General features: G+C 42.2%; 1 protein-coding gene across 4 annotated transcripts in view; it reads right to left on the bottom strand.

The window, feature by feature from the left end:
- The window catches only part of LOC136849003 (DALR anticodon-binding domain-containing protein 3), a 291,701-nt gene that overhangs the window by 178,480 nt on the left and 89,057 nt on the right, over positions 1-24,164 (bottom strand). For all 4 annotated transcript variants that reach the window (XM_067121844.1, XM_067121853.1, XM_067121860.1 and 1 more), the window contains 2 exons: positions 21,887-22,054; positions 21,287-21,651 (listed from right to left, as the gene is read on the bottom strand). In XM_067121844.1, the coding sequence (XP_066977945.1) occupies positions 21,287-21,651; positions 21,887-22,054 (533 nt within the window). The remainder of the gene's footprint in view (positions 1-21,286; positions 21,652-21,886; positions 22,055-24,164) is intronic.

Here is a 24,164-nt window from a genome sequence, read left to right as displayed (position 1 = left end):
ATTCAGCACTTATTTCTAGGTAATTCCGTTGCTAGATACCAGAGAAAAGCTAAATGAAAAGCTGGGGTTACTACCCCAGAACGAGCTCCAAGAAATGGAGTCGTATATGGTAAAAGGGTGAGATTGACACAAACACGGGACCCTGCCTATAAAGATTCCCAATGTCAAAAGTCCAAACGAGAGAGGTGCCGATACAAGCCCATGCACTACTCGCGGACTGTACACAAGGCAACACTAGTCGCATTCCATGTTAGCACCTACCCCACTAGAATGATGTTTACCATGGGAGGGAGAGAATGAAAAACAGGGGTGGGTCACCGGGTGACACGGGCCCCTCTCCAGAAATAGATTTTTCCTTTGTCAAAATCCTTTTTCTGGATCGGGGACCCGTGTCAGCCGGTGAAATAATAACAGAGAAATAAATATCATTCTTATGCTATTAAAGACTTTAAATAGAGACGTTGAAAACTAGGGGAGAATTCCATCCAGAACATTAGTAAGGTCCTCAAAATTCATGTAATGAAAATAATGTAAGTGGCCACCGTCTAAGAGCATGAGCTTTAGAATTGCACCTGAATAGGCTTGTATTAAGAAAATACTTCCTGCCTAATAGTAGACACAATGACAGTACCCCCTTTTCCAAATAAAGAGAGGACCTGACAAAATTGCGAGGTCCTGTCTAAAAAAGCCTGTAAGGAGAAAACTGGGCACAGAGACAGACCTTGTAAAGGGGAGTACTTTCCAAGGTGACCACCGAAAATGAGGACCTTCAACTGTAGATAGAAAGTTAGGTGAGGAATTCACAACACTACCCTGAGAGGGGGAAACCAAAATGGTTGGTTCAAACTAGACAGGGCAGACAGTACAGGAAAACTAGCACTAGAAGCTAAGCTGATTAAAAATTTGGGTCTTCTTTTAACAAGGAAAGGTGAAAACAAGATGATTGTTGGTTACCGAAGCTAACTCCGATACATTACTCAAAGACCAGGAAACCGAATGTGGACGGAGTACTGGTCTCAGACGAACACAGACCTTAGGGGTTGAAAGTTAAGGGCCTGTGAGTCTGGTTCCAACAAAACACTTTCCTCGGGGCCAATGCGGCTGCATCATTACTGTAGCTTCAAAACTATGTGAAGAGTGCTAGTTACTTAACTGCAGAACCATACTGCAGTAGAGTAGGATCCTTGACTGATTTTAGGAAAACAGTAATAACAGGACCAACATCAGTTTCCTCCTAAACTGTAAAATTCACAAAGACCACAAAGCCAGGGCACCAGAACTTTGAGGAGGCTGACGCAGGCTGAGTTTATACCTACTTCTAGGTCCAGGAAAAGATCACAAGACTACCTGAATAACGCTCCGTCTAAGGACTATTCCGACACCAGGGGAGGCCCTGGATAGGGAAAAATGCAGTGACCTTTTGGACCCCTATGAGAAGGGTGGCAGAAGAGGCACTTGTGTCTGTTGGTTATGGAGAAGAATGAACCATAACCTGAATGATGCAACTCGAGTTCCAAACCCACTTGTTTATGCAGCGCACTAACGCTGCTTTGTTCAGAACCAGCGTAAAATGAATCCCCTTGGGAGGAAGAAGTTTCCCAAGGACAGGAAGACTGCCACAGCCCTCCAATGCGTTGATATGGAACTGCCGAACGTGACCGACTAAGTTCCATGTACTTCATGGGCCAAAAATATCCACCCCACCGCCCAGAGAGGAGACGGTGTGGAATACTGAGGCCGGAGGAAAGCTGGAGAGGAACTGACTCCGATAAGCTCTGACAGTTGCTCAAGGCCAGAGGCCATCATTCAAATAGGAGGAATCAGGGAGACACGTCCCTGACTCCGCCATACCCCGGTTATAAACTCCAGCTTTGACTTCAGAAGGAGAACCATCACTGAAGCAAACTGGAGAAAACCCAAGACCTTTTCTTGGGCACGGGGAGAGGTATGCTTGTGTTGATGAAATGTTTGGTTGCCCTTGCTATCTCTTTCCGCTTCCACTGGATTCACAACTACTGAAGGCTACCCTCCGGAATCAGGTGGGATTCCTTCCTGTGAACTTAGAAGCCCAGAGACTCTAGAAAATCGATTATAATGACCGGCACCCTCAGGCAATTCCCGCTGGGTGCCCAAATGAGCCAGGCAACTAGATATGCGGCTAGCATAACCTCCTAATACCGGAGCTGTTGAACTATGGTATTGTTCAAACTGGCAAAGATTCTGGGGCTGCCTTGAGGAGGGTATGAACTTGAAGGGGACGCCTGCTCCCGAGTCTGAATCCCAAGAAGGGATAGAAACCTTCCTGCAACTAAGATGTGAAAGGAAGCATCGGAAGGTCTATAGAGGTGGTTACGGCTCCACGGAGCAGCAGGATCCGAACCCACAAGACTGTAAGCAACCGAGACTTGCCGCATTGAATGAGGAAAATAAACGGGACACGCCCGGAAAAACTTTCCAGTGGAAGGGAACTTCCTTGGCAGACTGAAAAAGCCTGACAGGCCATTCACAAAGTCCCCAGAACCTGGCCGGTAACTGACCGAACCTGATTGGGGGAGGGGACAAACAGTCCAGCTCCACCCGGGCCTTGATAACTATACTCTGGGCCCAGGGACTGAAGTTCCAGTGGCCCGAAAATGGTACAGCCTTCCCACCCATGTGAGAAATACTACTGGGAGGAGGCTTGATTGCCCTCCTGAAGCGTATGCCTTCCCAATTTCTTGGAGAGGAGCAGGATGCTTCCTGCTCCTATGATAACCCTGAGGTTCAGTGCCTCTGGTAGAATGTCTAGTGAAAATTCCTTCCTTGGGTTTCGTATGAAGCAAAGAAAACTCCGGCGGAGGCACATGGGGGAGGCAGAGACACACGGGGGAGTTACAAGGGGCTGATGTGTTGGCTGAACCCGCACACAGCGAGGTGGAGGCTGGGAGTGAGAGGCTGACGGCTGTCCAGGGACAGGAACCTGAAGAGCCTGCACCACCGCCTGAGCAGGGGGCCGCTTGAACTACATGAACTTTTTGCCGGACTTGGGATAGGGCCCGGCAAGATCAGATTGTTTCCGCCCGTAAGGTAGACACCCACGAGAACGGAGGCTCTGATTAACATTAGTAGCCCTGGACAGACCGTAACAACGCCCACCTGGGAAAAGATTAATTCTCCAGGTGAAACTGTCCATAAGATTTTTCGGCTCAAGGCGCAAGCGTGGCTGGCGAAAATGTGTTTTCAGCTGTCCATCTGGACTGATGAAATAAAGCGGGACCTGCAGAAAACCTGACAAGAGAGATTTTATCAGGACCGGAAACAACGAACCACCATTATATACCACGGACATTGGTTCTGTTAAAGTCAAAGAGTTCCAGGACCTGGCAAGCCTGTCTTTACACCCTGCTTCAGCTTCCGGGAATTGACTCCAGAAGCTTAGGGAGCTGTACGCTGAATAAATTAGAAGCGTAGTCCGGGGTTAGAAGATTCATTGTGAACGTATCTGTGATATCTGTCTCCCGGAAATGCGGCAGCGGTTTATTTTCGAAACAAGCCTGTTGATAAGAGGGGCTACATTAGGAGCACAAGGGGTAGGAAGCAGGCCTCTCAAAGAGAGCACGGTAAGACCCCATAGCTGGCGTGAACTTGGAATTCTCCGCCTGCCACTCCGTTAGAATTCACAATGGAGGCGATGTGCCCAGCCCCTAGGAAGGATGAGGGCTCCCTTAGGGATCTTGCCAGATAGATACCATGCTCCTTCTGCCAGTCTGGTAAAACCCGGATAAGGGGATACCAGGCCGGAAGGGAAGAAATGCAATTCCGCCAACCTCCGTGTGCCCACACCCTCGATAGGAGGGTGCCTTCATGCTGGGAAGCATAAAGGTTAAGGCGCCAAAAGGTTCCCCAGACGGAAGGGAAAGAGGTGGAGGTGTCGAACGATAGAATTCGGAACGGAGCAGGATTTTACAAGTGATCCGTTGATAATGAGTCCTGAGATTAATCTCTTTGGGATATGAGCTCCTGGGAAAGGGAAGGCACGGACCATGAGGTAGATAGACAGTTAGATAGTTTGATAGGTTGTCAATGACCCTCATATCGAGCTCCTTATAAGGAGACCCGTAAAAGAGTCTGCAACAAAGGAAGGGAGGGTAACCGCCTTGCTATGCTTGGGCCGTGTCCCTTTCCAGAAGACGAGGCCTAACTCGTAGATGGCACCGGACTAGAGATCCGAGACGTCCTCGAGGGGGCCCCGGAGCGGGTCTTCTTGGTTTAAAAAGGGTCTTTCTTGACTGATTTCACCTTAGGGACGGTAGACCAGGAACCGTCGAAAAGGGATGAGGAGCTAACGAATCCCCTAAAGGAAAAGTTTGCCTCACTTAATTCCGAGCTAAGCGGAAAAGGTTTGCCTCACTTATTCCCGCACCTACTTATCGCCCGGGACGACGCTCACAGGCTCGAGAGAACGAGACTGAAGGCGCAACGTCTTCAGAAAACTCTCCGTAAACAGTTAATTTATTTTAAGAGGACCGGGTCAACTCTTGGACTCCGGTAAACAAAGGGCAACAACTTCTTCATCAACTGACATTGAGAACTGGGCGCCTAGGAAAGGAACATTACAAATGTCCACGAAAGGACATAGGAATTTCCCGACTCTCGTTTATATGAAACTGCTGACCCCGGACTAGAGGGTGTGAAGCGAAGAGTTACGAGAGTTTTGCGAGCCGACCTCCAGGAGGGGAAAATTATGACCCCAAACACCGGAGGAGCAACTATTAATAAGTCATATGAGACGGAGTTTGGCGAAGGAAAACCGATAGGTGTATATGAAACCTACCGATTAAGCGAGAATCTCGCCCGGCGACGGAGCGGAGGGAAATCGATAGGTGTATATGAAACCTACCCGATTCACCAAGAATCTCGCCAGAGAGAGCCCAAACAAAAGAGCGACTATTAATAAGCCATATGAGGCGGAGTTTGACGGAGGTAAAACCGACAGGTGTATATGAAACCTACGGATTCATCAGGTAGCCTGCTCGGATAGAGCATAGCGTACAACGCAGCCTGCCGGGTGCCAAACGACTAATAATAAGCCATATGAGGCGGCGTTTGGCGGAGATAAAACCGATAGGTGTAAATAAAACCTACGGATTCATCAAGTAGCCTGCTCGGAGAGAGCATAGCGTACTTCACAACCTTCGAGTCAAAAATAAGTCCATGAGGCGGAGTTTGACGGAGACAAAACCGACAGGTGTATATAAAACCTACAGGTTCATCAAGAAGTCTGCTCGGGAGAGCATGGCGTACTTCACAACCTTCCGTGCCAAACTATAAATTCTCCGACACAGACTGCGCACCAGAATGGGAACTATAGACTCCGTGACCGCTGGCTTGTTGCAGGATAGCGGAGCATTCCTGCACTCGACAAAACCAGCTGAAAACGTATGAGAAATGGGCATGCTGGAACGGATGCGAGCAGAGTACCGTAGCAGCGACTTAGCCTAGTCAGACCAGGAAAACCCCAGAGAAAACCGGAGAGAAAACCGGGCTAACAGGACAAATCTCATAGACACAAAAACAGAGTCAACGGAACATTCGGAGCGACCATGTATTAACAATATGTGACGGATACAAACATAGTGGGAAGGTTATGAACTGTTCGGAAGTGGGTGCACTCAGAGCCAAGAGAGGAAAACCCCCAGAGGAGGATATCCTGAACGAAGTGAAAGCGGTGGGGGGAATAAACGCCGACCGCTAAACACTATAACTGCCGGAGCAGTAAGCAAGGAGAGCGCCCAACAAGATAATGAAACACCGAACAGGTAGTAGCAAAATGGAGGGGGAACGCCGAAAGAAATAAAACAGAAGACAGTTAGGTGGAAAACGCTAACTGGCCCGTATGAGATCCCAACAGTGAGGTGCGAACATGTAGGAAGCACCACGAAGGGAAACAGTCGATGTAAAAGGAAGGGAGGGAAGGATAGGCCAGGAGGTTGGTAACCCAAAGTAGCGACCAGGGTGGGACAGCACTCCCGGGCGCCCAGAGATCCTCATAGATCCCCTCGCTATGTGAGCTGTGTTGCACGACAAGAGCGAGAGAAAAGGAGAGGAAGGGCAAAAACCTCTACGGCCAGGAGAGCAAAGAAAGGTAAAGGAGTGTGAACAGGAGTGGGAGAGCACTCCCGGTCACCTCCAGGTCCAGGAGGGTGCCAACCGATAAGGTCAGACACACCGAGGGACAACCAATCAATGCAGAGGGGGGGATGTAGGCTACAGCACAAAACAAGGATAAATTGCTCTCAAGCCTGGGAAAGTTAACAAACCTTGAAAACAAACCAAGGGGGAGAGAGCAAAGGGTAAAAGGGGGAGAAGGGGATCTCGAAACAACAAAATAATATATATAGTCGGTAAAGGAGCGTGAACAGGAGTGGGGAGAGCACTCCCGGTCACCTTTGGTAAGCAACCCAAAGAAGGATTGAACTAGGATAGGCTACGAGGAAGTAAACCCTCGCTATTCCAGCTTAACCTATTAGGAACATTAACCTAAGTGAAAAGCCGAAACAGGGAGAGGGTGGACGTAGGCAATATATCCAAGCCAAAACCAAACAAAGGGAAGCACCAGACATAAAACACATATGTACAGAACGAGATCACAGACATGAAACTCAAACGTACAGATCGAGACCGCCCCTCCCTTAACGATTTTTCCCCGAAGGGAAAAAGTGCTATAGCCAACCCCTAGGCTAACCTAACTGAGGCAATGCAAAGGAAGGAAGCCTAGGAGAGGAATAAAGGCTAACTAATAACCCAAATAATGTATAATAAAACAAAAATTTTCTATAAGGTACATGTAGGAGGATAGGCAGGCCCAACATGACATGAACGTGAAGGGAAATGGCCGACCTCCAGTTAAATGAAAGTACCCAAAATAATCAACAAAATTCAAAAGCATCCGAGCACAAGGTCAAAACTTAAATGTACCAATGAAAATCATGTTCCCATAAGCTTAGAGAAGTGAGAGTCTAAAATAAGGCAAAATAAAGCCAAAATAAGCGAATAGGCCCAAGGGGGAACCACGTAGCCTAAACAGCAAGACAGCACTTGACCAGCAAGGGAACACAAAATTCACAAAATAAACAAAATTGTAAAAACAAAGTAAAAAACCATAACAGTACCAATGAAAATAAGATTCCCAAAAGCTAAGAGAAGTGAGGACAAAATTAAGGCATAATGAAGACATGAAAATAGCGAATGGGCCCAGGGGGTAACTCGTAGCCTAAACGCTAAACATCACTTCTCCATGATAAAAAGTAAAGGGGTACAGAACAAACATAAAATTAATCAAACCCACTAAAGTTAGGAATCATTAATTGGGAATATATCCCAAACAAAAAGTATACAAATAAATACAAATAAAAAACAAAACAAACATGCCGACCTAAGACCAGAGAGGTCATGAGACGTCGTGAGAGGAGATCGAGACGGGCGTTATAAATCCTTTAATTATTAAACTAAAGGAAAATGACCCTCAATCGCCTAAAAAACAACAAAACACTGGTACTCAAGTTGTTGAAGAAGAAGCTTGCGAGGATGCCATAAAAAATGCCAAAATAGAGCACAAAATAAGGAGCACAACGAAAATACATGTGAACGAAATCGCGTGCTAAAATGGAATGCGACTAGTGTTGCCTTGTGTACAGTCCGCGAGTAGTGCATGGGCTTGTATCGGCACCTCTCGTTGGGGCTTTTGACATTGGGAATCTTTATAGGGCAGGGTCCCGTGATTGTGTCAATCTCACCCTTTACCATATCGACTCCATTTCTTGGAGCTCGCTCTGGGGTAGTAACCCCAGCTTTACATTTAGCTTTTTCTCTGGTATCTAGCAACGGAATTACCTAGAAATAAGTGCTGAATGGATTATTTCACCGGCTGACACGGGTCCCCAATCCAGAAATATGGTTAAATTAACCCTTAAGGGATGGGCTGTATACAGTATATATTAAACAACCCCAGACTGGGGCAAACTTAAAGGTTGGCCAATTTAAGAAAAAAAAACACATCAACGGAAAGAGGAAGATATGTAAATGCACATAGTGTAAGAAAAAAAATTCTAAAATTTTTCCCTACCTTCCATGGGAAGTTGAAAGTGACTATTTACAACCCTATGTGGGGCCTCTCTTCCAAGACACTCATATAAATATGCTAATTTTACCAAGTTATGTTTTTTCTAATAATTCATTTTTATTTTATTTTGTAAAATTATGATTACAGCTCGCACAATATCATAATAGATAAGAACTAAAATGAGTAACAAAGTTGTAGTATATTTGTTGTAAAATATTTATGAGATTTACTAATACGGGGAGATGCAGTAACTTTTGTGAGGTATACATGTTTTCTCTAATATTTCTTTGCACTTTTCTTAGCTAACATGCTATCAGAAAAGATAAGAACTAAAACCAATAGCAATCCCTGGATATATTTATGAGCAAAAAATAAAAAGACGTCATGGGAAAGAGAGGGGCAATACATTCCCCCATCAAGTCTCAAGGCATACTGATCCCCCTCTGTCCTGTGCTGAGCTATTACAGTTGTCATAAGTCATTTATCAACCATTGAAGTGCTATGAACATCTTTCCCACTAAATTCATCCAAATTGTATGGCACGTAATATTAATACTAATATGAGTTAGGCCGTCCAACACTCAAACCTGTTATAGATCATCATATGATGATGCCTGTCCATTTAGGGTTAAGTGAGTACGTTAGCCTGAACAGACTTATTGACTTTGCTTTAACTGAATTTTGCTGTTGCAGTCTGTCCTATTTTCATTTCTTATCTTGGTGATATTTTACCTTTAAAATTATAATTTATTATATTATCTTCTTGGACTTGAGAAGAGGATATAAGGCAGAGGCTCTGCAACTATGGCAAATAAACCCTTCACAACTCTAGTTTTCCCTCTGCCAAATGCCAGGCCCAGGTGGTGCAATATTGTAAGTGGACAGACTAATCTACAGCAAATCCCCATATTCGCGTTCTCACGATTCGCGGACTCACACATTCATGGATTTCTCTGTGGAACAAATCTACCCATTATTTGCAGAAAATTCACCCATTCGCGGTATTTTTCAGTGAGAAATATTCACTAATTACTGTATTTTCATATAATTTTCATGACTAAATGCACTTTTTGTGATAAAACTTAAAGTACTCAGGTATACGCATTTTTAGAGGGTTTTTCTTGTGTACAGGGGGTTTACTGTATACATGCTTGTCTGGTGCTGATGGTGTGGAAGCCTTAGCTAAGGATGTTTCCTGAGTTATGCCTAGACCAAGAGTGGTTTTGACTCCAAGGAAGGTTAGCTAGGGATGTTTCCTGAACTATGCCTAGACCCAGAGTGATTTCGACTCCCAAGAAGGTTTCTTGAGGGAAATGCTAACCGCTAACTGGCAGAATGGGTGTTGGATGTAATAAATAAACATTTTGAGGATGCAGCAGACTATTTTAAGAATTTAGCAACTGCTAAGAGGCTGGTGGCTTCTCTGAGATGCGCTTCTATCCGATATTCATCTGGTGGTCTATTCCCTTGCTAGCAGCATTCTGAAGAAAAAGGATGCTAATTTGAGAAATCTGTCCACTTTGCTTGTCTTCTGACCTCAAGAGCCTGAAGACAGTGGATGGACTACAATCTCATTTCTTTAAGCTGGTTAGGGAGATTACCATGACATTAGATGTCACCACTACCAAAGCTTCCTAGGGGTCACTTGCCTGCTAAGCTCTCTCCCACTCTACCAGTTAACTTGTAACAGGAACTATAGCAACTTTTATAAGTTTCCAGCACCCTCTTACTCCAGGAGCAGACAGCTGTATAGTCTCCTGCCACTTAAACCATAGTCTTACACCAATACTCCTTACCATCCTATAACCCCCAAACACTCCTGTTTGCCCCCTCATTCAAGTAAAGGAGGTAGAAATCTCTCCAGAAATCTCACTATGATTGTTACAGAAGATGAAGTCTGACCCACCTACAGTCAGACCTACTTCAAGTAGGGGCTTGTGTCCAAGAATTCTGGAACCACTGTTTGGAGACAGGAGTGGGCCTTTGGGTAGTTCAGACCCTGAAACAAGGTTATCAGTTGTCAGTTCTTAAGACAAGTTTTCCACTAATGTCAGAGCTTACCTGATTTCAGTCATATGAAAGGAGCACAGAGGTTTCTTGCCCTTGACAGAAGGTAAGATCAGTGATGGCAAGGGAAGCTACAAAGTAGGTATTGATCTATCAGCGGCTTCTCAAATCAGCTTATCATCATCCCCAAAGCCTCGGCAGGACAGAAGCCTATTCTTTATCTTGTTCCTTGTAACTTCTGCTTCAAGTTGCTCTCTTTTTTGATAGAGGCAGTACCATCAGTCTGTTCTTCCATTCAAAATGGCAACTTTTGGTATTCAAAGACTAGAAAACTGGGTACTTTCAGGTTCAAATCCACATGCCTTCAATGATATTTATCCAGTTTGTTTAGCAATAAAGGGTCATCCAGTTCAAGGTCTGGGCTAACATTAGACATTAAACTGAGGTACGTCAACAACTGGCTGATCACGGTATTCTCAGCAGAACTTTGGAAACACCTAAGTTACCTCGTCAGCCTATGCCAATACTTATTTCTAACCTTCAACTGGTACAAGTCAACAGTAAAATAAAAAAAATTATCTTGGAGCAGAGTTGGATAAATTGACAGTCTGGTACAACTCATGATCGGAAGAAAACAAAGGCTCCAACTTCGCTTAGAGGAGTTCTTTAAAACCTCATCCCCACCTGCAAAGTTGTGACAAAGGTTGCTAGGCCACATGAACTCCTTAAAAGACTATTTTTCACAGCCATTCCTTACTAGGATCACTGCAGTAGAACTGAATCAAAAGCTTGGTGGCTAGACCAGTGGAACCTATGAGCTGGAGGTCAGTTGTCTCCTCCTGCTACAGACTTATTGCTCTTTATGGATGCCTCAAGCAAAAGTTGGGGGTCTGTCTCCTACAGGATTTGGTAACTTCAGGCCTATGGCTGCAAGAGGAACAGAGCCTGCAGATCAATTTTCTGGAGCTAAGGGCAAAAAACTAACCCTACAGGTACTGAAGAACATCTGTCCAACAAAATGGTTGGTATGCTGTTTGGTAATTCCACTATGGTGGCTTATCTCATGAACGAGGGTGGATATTTCACTGTGAATATAGGATCATAATACTACTCTAATCCTGCTAGATACATTCTGAGGAAGTGCAGTGTGGTATCTGAAACCTTAAGCATGCAGGACCAGGTACTCCTGGCTTTGTAGTCCCTGCATTCCTAAAACTGCAGCATGTCTGGAAGCAGTGGGAGCTCCTTTATTAGACCTGTTCACCACCAAGCTCAATCACCATCTTTACCACCACTCTCAATCACTATCTTTACCACCAGTCTCAGTCACAATCTTCTAAACTATTGCTCACTACTACCAAACAAGGCAGCATGAGCAAGCAATGCTTTCATGATTCCTTGGGATATGGGATAATATAGTAGTGACTGGATTTCTACCCTACTCCTTAATCAGATTTTTGTTGGACAAACTGCAGCAGTCCAGCAATGCCCACAGGGCCCTAATAGCCCTACTTCAGTCTAAACCTGTCTGGTTCTTAGACATTCTTTTGCTTCTGGTGTACCTTCCAAGAGCCCTTATACACAAGAAGCTCCCCCACTTGCCTCACTTTCAGAGATTAACACCAGAGTTTCCGCCTCCTCAATCTTCTCACACACACAAGCACACACACACATACAGGCCTTCCAGTGGGTATCTCATAAGGAGGCTTTGCAACTGAGTGCCACCCAGAATTACTACTTTCCCCTTTTGGAGGTAATGACTTAAGCTTTTCCAGTGAACTCTGCTCAATGTGCCAGTCTTCTGAACTGGAAGCCATGCCCAGGACTCTATGGTCTCCATCCTGGGACTTATCACGGTTGATGAAATGCCTATCAAGTTCAGTAATGAACCCCTAAAGGAGCTTACCCTGAGGACAATATTCTTGATAAGCCTAGTTCCAGCAAGATGAGTGAGTTAATGCTCTCTCTACGAAGGTTTTTCACTCAACAAACTGGGTAAGTATTGGTCAGTCCTGTGGGACTGATTTTGTGGCAAAGAGAAAGAAATCATCCTCTCAACCTCATCTTGTACCCTTATTGTTATTTCATCCTTGCCTTTTCACCTTGGGGAAAATTCATTTTTTTTTTTTTTGCCAAGAGCCATCAGGCTTTAGCACTGTGCAACCAAAATTATTCTGAAAAGGGCAACCAACTGTTTTTACCCACCAGCATAAGTATGACAGAACTGTCTAAAATACTACACTGTGCTTCATTCTAGTTATGCCAAGTTATCATGGAAGCCTATGATAACACTCCCATACTTGCTGCATCCACCTCAAAAGTTAAGGGTCACGAAATTAGGGCTATACTATCTTTAAAAAGATATACGGAAATTTCTTTTATCTTCAATTTTGCTTTATGGCAATCTCCATGTACCATGTTACATTTTTATCTTTGGGGCATGACTCCAAAATCCTGTTTTGATCTGAACTGGCTTCTGGTACTTATGATCCAATTTGTTATTCCCTCCTAGAAGGAGAGGCTGCTACTGACTGCTTTCTCTTCCTCCTAATGTTGGTCACTTGTTGTGCATCATAGTCAGCCTGGATACTTTCTCTAATGCTGCAGATAAGATTAAGTGCTGCACTGGATGACATCTTTCAGCACCTTTGGGACAATTTGAATGACTATGCCTTTTCCACCATTCAGTCTGATTTACCTAGTGATCAACTAAGTATTCAATATGTCTTTTAATAATGAGTACCATAAACACAAAACCAAAAAATATGCTACTTTAGCATACAAAAGGTATCATTCACGAACTTTCACAAGAGTTTCACGTACCCAAACAGCTTATTCAAGATCAAGTACCTATCATCAAACACAAGATATCCAAAGGTATTGTACTGTACATAATTTATGTGTGTAAGTATAATGAATGTTGTGTCTGAATCAGTGTAATAAGCAAATAAAAAATAATGACCAGATTATTGTAACAGAATACTTAATGGTAGTGTACATAAAGTGCAATACTACTACACTTCACATATGCTAGAACCCCTTTTATTTACATTTTCTACAGGTTCTGTTTTCTACGTGCAGCAAAGTACATATGGTATACAGTCATATCATAAACAATTTGTATGTACTGTACTGCAATATGCATGCAATTTATCCTAATACAACAATTATGCATGAAGACTACATACAGTAAAGCTTGAATGACTGCACCACACAACATTTATGTCTCTTTTGCTCCCATACATCTTTCAGTATGGTACCCTTAAAAAATAATTTTCACATTTAAAAAACTGGACATCTCAGAGTGTTTAATTGATGGCATTATCCCATGTGGCTAATGGTACTGGGGAGGCATTACACCTCTTCACTGCAAGTAACTGATCCTTTGTTATTATCCTGAGGCTAAGTGAGATGTCTGACACATGTGACACATGAATTGGGTGAGGTGGTGTGGCATCAGAATGATGATGGGGCTACTTGATGACCCAACAGCAATGGACTTGAATGCAGTGGGGATGGGGAACCCTAAAGATATTCTCAAACCTACTATGACAGAAGGCTCACCACTACTGAAACTTAATGATGTTAGTCCTTTGACTATGAAGGGACCAAACCAAGGCATCAACGAACCATTCCCTATCAGGATTGGGATGGTCAGATAACCTGAGTATATTGAACACTTTGCAAGCCTTGCTGAATCTGGGCATAACAGAAGTGATGTTATCCTTGTCATTATCATCATCTGCAGTGTTAATCAATTAATCTCCCGGTCAGACATGGTTTCATACACAGGTTCACCATCTTATCCAACTAATTGTGGATGTTGCCTTCCTGAACATCCTCTCCCTCTTTTCTGAAATGTTGGTGGAAGTCAGTAAAAATCTCCTCCACCTCCTCCCCTTCACGGATGTTGTCTCCTGAACATTCTCTCTCTCTTTTCTGAAATCCTGCTGTAAGTCCGTAAAACCTCCTCCACCTCCTCCTCATCCTCACGGATACTGTACTCCTGAACATCCTCTCTCTCTTTTCTGAAATGCTGTCAGAAGTCAATAACAACCTTCTCCACTTCCTCCTCCTCACGGATGCTGTCCTTCCGAACAACCTCTCTTTCTTTTCCGAAATGCTGTCAGAAGTCAGTAATGACCTCCTGCACCTCCTCCTCATCAGGGATGCTGTCCTTCTGAACACCCTCTCTCTCTTTTCCGAAATGCTTTCAGAAGTCAGTAACAACCTTCTCCACTTCCTCCTCCTCATGGATGCTGTACTCCTGAACATCCTCTCTTTCTCTTTTCCAAAATGCTTTTGGAAGTCAGTAACAACCTTCTCCACTTCCTCCTCCTCATGGATGCTTTCTTTCTGAACACCCTCTCTATCTTTTCCGAAATGCTGTCAGAGGTCAGCAACAACCTCATCCACTTCCTCCCCCTCACGGATGCTGTACTCGTGAACATCCTCTCTCTCTCTTTTCTGAAATGCTGTTGAAAGTCAGTAACAACCTCCTCCTCACGGATGCTGTACTCCTGAACATCCTCTCTCTTTTTTCTGAAGTGCTGCCAAAAGTCAGTAACAACCTCCACCTCATGGATGCTGTACTCCTGAACATCCTCTCTCTCTCTTTTCCAAAATGCTGTCAGAAGTCAGTACCAACCTCCTCCTCATTGATGCTGTACTCCTGAACATCCTCTCACTCTCTTTTCTGAAATGCTGTTGGAAGTCAGTAACAATCTTCTCCACATCCTCCTCACAGAGGCTGTCCTTCTGAACATCCTCTCTCTCTCTCTCTTTTCTGAAATGCTGTTGGAAGTCAGTAACAACCTCCTCCACTTCCTCCTCCTCATGGATGCTGTCCTCCTGAACATCCTCTCTGTCTCTTTTATGAAATGCTATTGGAAGTCAGTAACAACCTCCTCCTCATGGATGCTGTCCTTAAGAACATCCTCTCTCTCTTTTCTGAAATGCTGTTGGAAGTCAGTACCAACCTCCTCCACTTCCTCCTCCTCATGGATGCTGTACTCCTGAACATCCTCTCACTCTCTTTTCTGAAATGCTGTTGGAAGTCGGTAACAATTTTCTCCACATCCTCCTCACAGAGGCTGTCCTTCTGAACATCCTCTCTCTCCCTCTCTCTCTTTTCTGAAATGCTGTTGGAAGTCAGTAACAACCCTCCTCCACTTCCTCCTCCTCATGGATGCTGTCCTCCTGAACATCCTCTCTCTCTCTTTTATGAAATGCTATTGGAAGTCAGTAACAACCTCCTCCTCATGGATGCTGTCCTTAAGAACATTCTCTCTCTCTTTTCTGAAATGCTGTTGGAAGTCAGTAACAACCTCCTCCACTTCCTCCTCCTCACGGAGGCTGTCCTTCTGACCATCCTCTCTCTCTCTTTTCTGAAATGCCGTTGGAAGTCAGTACCAACCTCCTCCACTTCCTCCTCCTCACGGATGCTGTCCTTCTGAACATCCTCTCTCTCTTTTCTGAAATGCTGTTGGAAGTCAGTAACAACCTCCTCCACTTCCTCCTCCTCATGGATGCTGTACTCCTGAACATCCTCTCTCTCTCTTTTATGAAATGCTATCGGAAGTCAGTAACAACCTCCTCCTCATCATGGATGCTATCCTTCTGAACATCCTCTCTCTCTCTTTTCTGAAATGCTGTCGGAAGTCAGAAACAACCTCCTCCTCATGCATGCTGTCTCTCTCTTTTCTGAAATGCTGTTGGAAGTCAGTAACAACCTCCTCCACTTCCTCCTCCTCACGGATGCTGTCCTTCTGAACATCCTCTCTCTCTTTCCTGAAATGCTGTTGGAAGTCAGTAACAACTTCCTCCACTTCCTCCTCCTCACAGATGCTGTCCTTCTGACCATCCTCTCTCTCTTTTCTGAAATGTCGTTGCAAGTCAGTGCCAACCTCCTCCACTTCCTCCTCCTCACAGATGCTGTCCTTCTGACCATCCTCTCTCTCTCTTTTCTGAAATGTCGTTGGAAGTCAGTAACAACCTCCTCCACTTCCTCCTCCTCACGGATGCTGTCCTTCTGACCATCTTCTCTCTCTTTTCTGAAATGCCGTTGGAAGTCAGTACCAACCTCCTCCACTTCCTCCTCCTCATGGATGCTGTATTCCTGAACATCCCCTCTCTTTCTTTTCCGAAATGCTGTCGGAAGTCAGAAACAACCTCCTCCTCATGCATGCTGTCTCTCTTCTGATATGCTGTTGGGAGTCAGTAACAACATCCTCCACTTCCTCCTCCTCATGGATGCTGTCCTCCTGAACATCCTCTCTCTCTCTTTTATGAAATGCTATCAGAAGTCAGTAACAACCTCCTCCTCCTCATGGATGCTATCCTTCTGAACATCCTCTCTCTCCTTTCTGAAATGCTGTTGGAAGTCAGTAACAACCTCTTCCACCTCCTCCTTTCTGAACATCCTTTCTCTCCTTTCTGAAATGCTATTGGAAGTCAGTAACAACCTTCTCCACCTCCTCCTCCTCATGGATGCTATCCTTCTGAACATACTTTCTCTCCTTTCTGAAATGCTGTCGGAAGTCAGTAACAATCTTCTCCACCTCCTCCTCCTCATGGATGCTGTCCTTCTGAACATCCTCTCTCTTTTCTGAAATGCTATTGGAAGTCAGTAACAACTTTCTCCACCTCTTCCTCCTCATGGATGCTGTCCTGAACATCCTCTCTCTTTTCTGAAATGCTGTTGGTAGCCAGTAACAAACTTCTCCACCTCCTCCTCCTCCTCATGGATGCTGTCCTCCTGAACATCCTCTCTCTCCTTTCTGAAATGCTGTTGGTAGCCAGTAACAAACTTCTCCACCTCCTCCTCCTCCTCATGGATGCTGTCCTCCTGAACATCCTCTCTCCTTTCTGAAATGCTGTTGGAAGTCAGTAACAACCTCCTCCTCCTAATGGATGCTGTCCTGCTGAACATCCTCTCTCTCTTTTCTGAAATGCCATTGGAAGTCAGTAACAACCTCTCTCCACCTCCTCATGGATGCTGTCCTTCTGAACATCCTCTCTCTCTTTTCTGAAATGCTGTTGGATGTCAGTAACAACTTCCTCCACCTCCTCCTCCTCCTCCTCATATATGCTGTCCTCCTGAACATCCTCTCTCTCCTTTATGAAATGCTATTGGAAGTCAGTAACAACCTCCTCCTCCTAATGGATGCTGTCCTGCTGAACATCCTCTCTCTCTTTTCTGAAATGCCATTGGAAGTCAGTAACAACCTTCTCCACCTCCTCATGGATGCTGTCCTTCTGAACATCCTCTCTCTCTTTTCTGAAATGCTATTGGAAGTCAGTAACAACCTTCTCCACCTCCTCTTCCTCATGGATGCTGTCCTTCTGAACATCCTCTCTCTCCTTTCTGAAATGCTGTTGGATGTCAGTAACAACTTCCTCCACCTCCTCCTCCTCCTCCTCATATATGCTGTCCTCCTGAACATCCTCTCTCTCCTTTATGAAATGCTATTGGAAGTCAGTAACAACCTTCTCCACCTCCTCCTCCTCATGTATGCTGTCCTTCTGAACATCCTCTCTCTCCTTTCTGAAATGCTGTTGGAAGTCAGTAACAACCTCCTCCATTTCCTCCTCCTCACTGATGCTGACTTCCTGAACATCCTCTCTCTCTTTTCCAAAATGCTGTCGGGAGTCAGTAACAACCTTCTTCACATCCTCTTCCTCCTAATGGATGCTGTCTTCCTGGACATCCTCTCTCTCTTTTCTGAAATGCTATTGGAAGTCAGTAATAACCTTCTTCACCTCCTCCCCCTCATGGATGCTGTACTCCTGAACATCCTCTCTCTCCTTTCTGAAATGCTGTTGGAAGTCAGTAACATCCTTCTCCACTTACTCCTATTCACGGATGCTGTCCTCCTGAACATCCGATCTCTCCTTTCTGAAATGCTGTTGGAAGTCTGTAACAAAAACCTCCTCCTCCAGAAAACCTTGTCTATTGGTTGAAGGATAAGCATTATATTCAGAGACAAAGATACCTAATATGGCTGTCCATAACCATAACTGCCAACGGAAATAAAAATGTACAATACTGTGGTGTCGCAAAAGTGCCTCATGTGCAAAATAACATTTATGCATATGGTACTGTATGTACAGGCAGTCTCTGGTTCTCGGTGGGGGTTCCGTTCTGAGGGTGTGATGATACCTGAAAATCGCCGATAAATGAAAATCAGCGATTTTTCTGTGGTTGTCGGGGCTTATCGACGCTGAAAAGCACTGATTTTTGGTTACCGCGCCCTCTGTTAGGTATGTATCAGCGCATTGCTGATTTTCGTTGCTAGACAAGCACCGTAAAACCCGATCGCTGTTAACTGAGCCTGGCGCTAACTGGGGACTGCCTGTACCAGGATACTGAAAGTATGGCAATGTCTTATGTATGTCCTAACAATTTTTTTTTGGATAAATTTTTTTTTTAAATGGTGGTAACTTCCATAGTAAAATATTGTACACTATGGTGCAATGCCTTTACATACATATATTCATACATACATACTATAACAATAAAACTTACAAACAATTTTAAGAAACATTTCATTGCATTGCACCTAATTATAGCTGGTGCGTAAAGCCAAGCATAGCAAAGCTTCATTCCCTTGAACATACTTTATGTATACAATACTGCATGTTCTTTTCAACTTTACACTAATATCTAAAACAAAATTTATAAAAACATATCTTACAGTGTAATCCTCTGTTTGCTTGTCCATTGTTTAATAGATAAAAATCTAGATGTACTGTACAAAAAAGAAATGTTAATGCTTTCAGCCTCTTTTCTAATCTTTAAATAATTTACAATACTGTACTGCATTATGGTGTACATTATTGTACTGCATTATACACACTTTTACACAAAATACATAAAGAAAATAATGCTATAAAACAGAGCTTAAGTACACTCATCCTAACTGCAGGTGGTGCAAACTTCTAAGTGAACTCCCACTGTCTTAAGTGAACCTGACTTGTGACAAAAGTAAAATACCATGAATTTTTTCCATTATAACAACCCAAAAGCAATGTACTGTACATACAAATGTGCTGTACTTTACATGCAAGTTTCTTTGAATACACTTGTGTCTTATATGAGCTACAAACAAGGTAAGGATCTTTCTGAATACCCCACAAAATGTTCACTTCACTTTTCCTCAAAACCCAAATACCCTCACTATGACATGACAGTGTAACTAAACACAACATATTTGATATAAAATTACATTTGCACTTTATAAGAATTGTAACTTCAACTTCACCTTTAGGCTAAGCTAAACCTATTTAACCCTCTGGTGATCTGATGATGCAAAACCGCGTCAATAAATTTTTTGCCGTAAGTGCTCTGATGACGCGATTTCCGTGTCATCCATAAGTTATTTTCAGGAGAAATTCACAAAAAAAAAAAAAAAAAAAAAAAGTCATCCAAAGGACACGAGGACTGTGCCATTGCGTGGGCAGATCTTGGACCTACAAGAAAACGCAGTTTTCACTTTTTTTCTATCATTATTTATTACCGAGTAATTATGAAAAATTTCAGCGTATATATATATACACGTTGAACGCTATAATTCGGCTGGAATTTATGCATGTGCAGGTAATTTTTTTACGCCTGTTTGTGCATCTGTAAATAACTTCAATGTGCATGTGTTATATATCATTTGAACAGCCATTCTTTGTACTTTATCATGCTGAACAGCAAAATGTAAAACTATCAACATTTCTATATAATAATCATTGCCATATATTTTCTTAGAAAAAAAAAATTGTCCATAATCTAACGACAACTGCTCAATTTTATCCTAACAATACATACATCTTTCTTTTGTGTGTTTTATAGGAAATTTATTCAGCTTTATAATGCCACCTATATTTTTTTTTCTATCTTTATTCCCTACTTAGGTACAATATGAAACGTCAACATAAGTAGGTTGGAAAATCTGAAAATTGTACTCCGTAAAAAATTAGCATTTTTTAATCAGTAACAGCTAACTAGCAAACACATTTATAGCAAAATGATTGCTTCCATGTGAAAGTTCAAACATTTCCACACAATTTACGTATGAAATAAACTCCCAAAACCTAATTATATTTTTCATGATTATTTAAAAAAAAATCTACGATTTTCCTTAAAAATTTCATGCTCATCACATCTTTTTTATTATTTCTAAGCCTTGCAAAGATTTTCTGATTGCTTTAGGAAAAAATTCAATCATTTGCCAACATCATAAAACAAACCAGAAGTGTATATCAGTTATAGTTTGGACGTATCGATTTTTACAAAGAAACTTTTCTGGCGAGTCCCACTTTTCCCTCCACGGCATAAGTCGCGTACTGAGTAGCGCTATAGGAGCCCCCGTAAGCGCGACAGGGTTAAGTACAAATATACTTATACTGCTATACATGTATGAGTGCAACAGTTTAAATTACTAGTGATGGAAGTACTGTAACACTCATTACCCATGAAGGAAAACTTAATAATACAGTTGACCCCTGGTATTCACGGGTGATGCATACCACTAACCCTCGCGAATTGTTCAAATCTGTGAATACTTAAAACCCCTCTAAAAAAGCTTATATAAAAAACCTCTAAAATGCTTATACCTGAATAATTTAATAGTTTTATTACAAAAAGTGCATGTTGTCACGAAAATATGAAAATACAGTAATTTGAGAATATTTCTCTATGAAAAATACTACAAATAGGCGAATTTTCCACGAATAATGTGTATATGTTCCACAGAGAAATCCGTGAACAGGTGAAGTCGCGAATCCGGAACCACAAATAGGCGGGGTCCACTGTACTCTTCTAAATATGGAAACATTTGCAAATTCAAAGTTTGTTAAAAAAAATACTGAAATGTTATTTGGGAAAATAGCTACTAACCACTTATCTCACAGAATACAAACCATACGTGGGAAACAGAGTATTCAGAGTAGAAACTAGGAAATATGGTTTTAGGATGAAAGTATGTTTGCCAGGAGGATTAGAAAGGAATTATTAAGAGAAATTTAATGCAGACACAAAAGAGTGCCTGTTTTATACGAGAAAGGTGTATTGGAACCTGGATTTCTTACCTGACCAGGTGGCATCATTAAATTTCTCAGGCAACAAGATTAGGTTACTGTAAAGTAATGGGTTTGTGTCATAAAGTACAGGTATAAATTTCTACTTACTTACAGAGGTCTTCTGCTGATACTTTCCAAGCTTTCCCAGTTTCAGTACTGATGAGATGCTTATATTTAAGAACATCACCCCAGTATACATCATCACAGGCTAAGCTTTTCCCACTACGCCTTAAGTACATCTTTGAAAGATTTTCTTCTACACTGTGATCCACACTAGGCTGAGAGCAGTTATCTGGACTTGATGAAAATTCACTTGCAGACCTGATGATTTCCTTTTCACCATGATGCACTCTTTGTACTTCAGCACCAGCAAACTTTAAACTATTTACAATATGGCTTAGAATAACATGTCCACGATATAAATCCACTGAATCTGTCTTCTTACTTGATGTATCATGTGTAATAACAACTTTCTTGAAGAGAGAGAGAAAAAAAAGTCTGTTAAAGATGCAATATGTCATGACTAAGCCATAGGGCATTCGTCTTATGCTACACACCCATTTTCGTTTTTCAATAGCAAGCAGTACATTCAAACTAAAAATACTTCCCCTTTACTTTTTTTTTGGTTAAAAAATTGGTACAATAGTCAAGAAAATTAAGAAAATTAACATAAGAAATTATTGTAAATCTATGCATAGGAGTGTTTACCTTTGAATGAAGAATCCTAGACTGCCCATAATGCTGACCTGCTCCAATAACTACAGTTAGGGCTGATTTTATCATCTCATCCCGGATAAGTGAGAAGCATAATAAATTTTTTTCCACAAATATTTTCTGTAGAGGAATATCCAAATCTGTAAGAACTTTTTTTGTAATCTGAAATAACAGAAAACAGTGACTTTAATTTACTACCAATAAATCAAAATTTAGAGAATGTGCACCTCAAAAATCTAATACTTCATTATACAATCACCATTGATGAACTACTACCATAAAGGTGGTCAGTACCAGTTGCTGTCTGGATGCAATTATTCTTCTTATCCACAAGATCTCAAAACCACACACAAAATGTGATCAATCAATCCATACAGCTCTGATCAAGTACCTGCAACAAACACCACTAAGTGAAGATGTACACTATGGTGCTGGTCTGATTCAAGGTAACCAAAATACAGTTCCAAATGATGCACATCTGACCTCTATTGAGTACTATGAAAAAATACTCAATGAAATACAGTACAGTAGTCTTTCCTTAACCTTATATATTTGGCATTCCTGTTCATTTTCTCATCATACTGACTACTCTTAAGCAAAGTACACAAAGTAATGATAGTATCCTTAAACATGTGAAGTCTGTGTTGAGTGTAAGCAAAGTGTGCTTAAAATGCTGATTTTGGATGTTGATCAAATGCCACAAATTCTGTATCCCATTTTGGGGAGCTTGCACAATTTAACTGAGCTTCAAGAACTAAACTGTAACTGCCTGTTAATCAAGGGGCAGAAGTCCTGGGTAAGTTACTATACTGTACTCCTCCGAAAATGTAGTTATTTCAGTCGGAGTTAAGTGAATCCTAGTATCCCTTTTAAGGGAGATCCTATTCAGCATCGATAGCTGCATGGGGAATAGAATTCCTTCTGGAAAGTTTGTGTCCCTAATCCATCTGGGTTCAGCAGGGCCATTTCAGTGGCAATATCCACTTCATATTCTTTAGTAAGAATGTCAACCCCATGTAAAGATTCCTCTGCTTCCTCCGCAGGGTTAACCTGGGAGGTACTGGGGACTGATGTTACTGGGTTTTGGCCCAAATATAGCTCTTGTTCTGAGAAAGTTAAATATTTGCTGCTGGAAAGATATAATCTACCCCTTCCTTGCCTGTACTGAACCCTAGGACCCATCAAGACAGCTTAAAAACAGCTGTTTTCTCCTTAATTTGCTGCCAGGAGCATACTACAAATCTCGTACATATCTGCCGATTTACAAGGACTATGCTCATGGTAGGTGGTATGGGCTGTACCCACTGGCAAAAAGTGAACCGAGCAATTTGCTACGGAACACTTGAGCTGAGGGTCCTGCCTAATGGTGGCCCTGCAGTGATATAAAACAAGTTGTTATTTGAAGCTAGTTAGTATTAATTGTTTTTAATGAGGGACACTTATGTAGTTCCTTACATAGTTTCCATATTATCAATGTTAACTTGATCACAAGTGTGTAGTTGTAATACATTTAATTAAATATCTATGTAAACTTAAACCCTCCACGGTTTAGGTTAGTTTTCATACCTGTATATGGCTGTATTACTTATATACACTGCTAGTACTTTTGCAATGGCTATGTGAAATTCTTAATTCTAACTGTCATGCCATTCAGGCTAAATGCTATGAACTAATTAAAATAACCCAAGCTACTGTTTTACATGGCTTTGGTTAATGTTTCTAATATAATTTATGTTAAGCTAAGAACAGAGGATTTCTTAGAGGGTTCTCGCTTGACCTATTCTGGGCTACTGCCTATTCTAGGCTTATTTAAAACTTGAGGATATAATCTATAGAGAAAATAACCGTCTTATAATCTGGTTTTCTGTTTTATGTGGCCAAGACTACCCTTTTATCTGGCCATCGTTGTTTTAGGCTAATAGTAGGATATTCCTTAAAAAGGGGTTTCTACTTAATCTGGTTAGGCTATTGTCTGTTCTAGGTTTATATCCTTTTAAGGATATAGGCTACATAAGACCCTACTAGCATGTAGCCTTACAGATATGCTACTGAGTCATAAAAAACTAGGTTATTTTACTGAATTTTATAGAGCCTAGGATATATTTATATATAATCCTAGGCTTATTTGTTCTTCTTAGCCTAGTATAGGGTACTGCCTAATCCAGATTATTATGGATCACTCTTAAATGCATAGGCTACATAAAAACAGAAACTAACTAATATGTACCCTTATAGTTAGGCTACTATTTTTTGTCTAACCCAGGTTGTTGTT

Source organism: Macrobrachium rosenbergii, chromosome 2 (genome assembly GCF_040412425.1).
Source record: "Macrobrachium rosenbergii isolate ZJJX-2024 chromosome 2, ASM4041242v1, whole genome shotgun sequence".
NCBI classification, from domain to species: Eukaryota; Metazoa; Arthropoda; class Malacostraca; order Decapoda; family Palaemonidae; genus Macrobrachium; species Macrobrachium rosenbergii.
The sequence above is the reverse complement of the archived record's forward strand: the minus strand, read 5'-3'. Positions and strand labels throughout refer to the sequence as shown.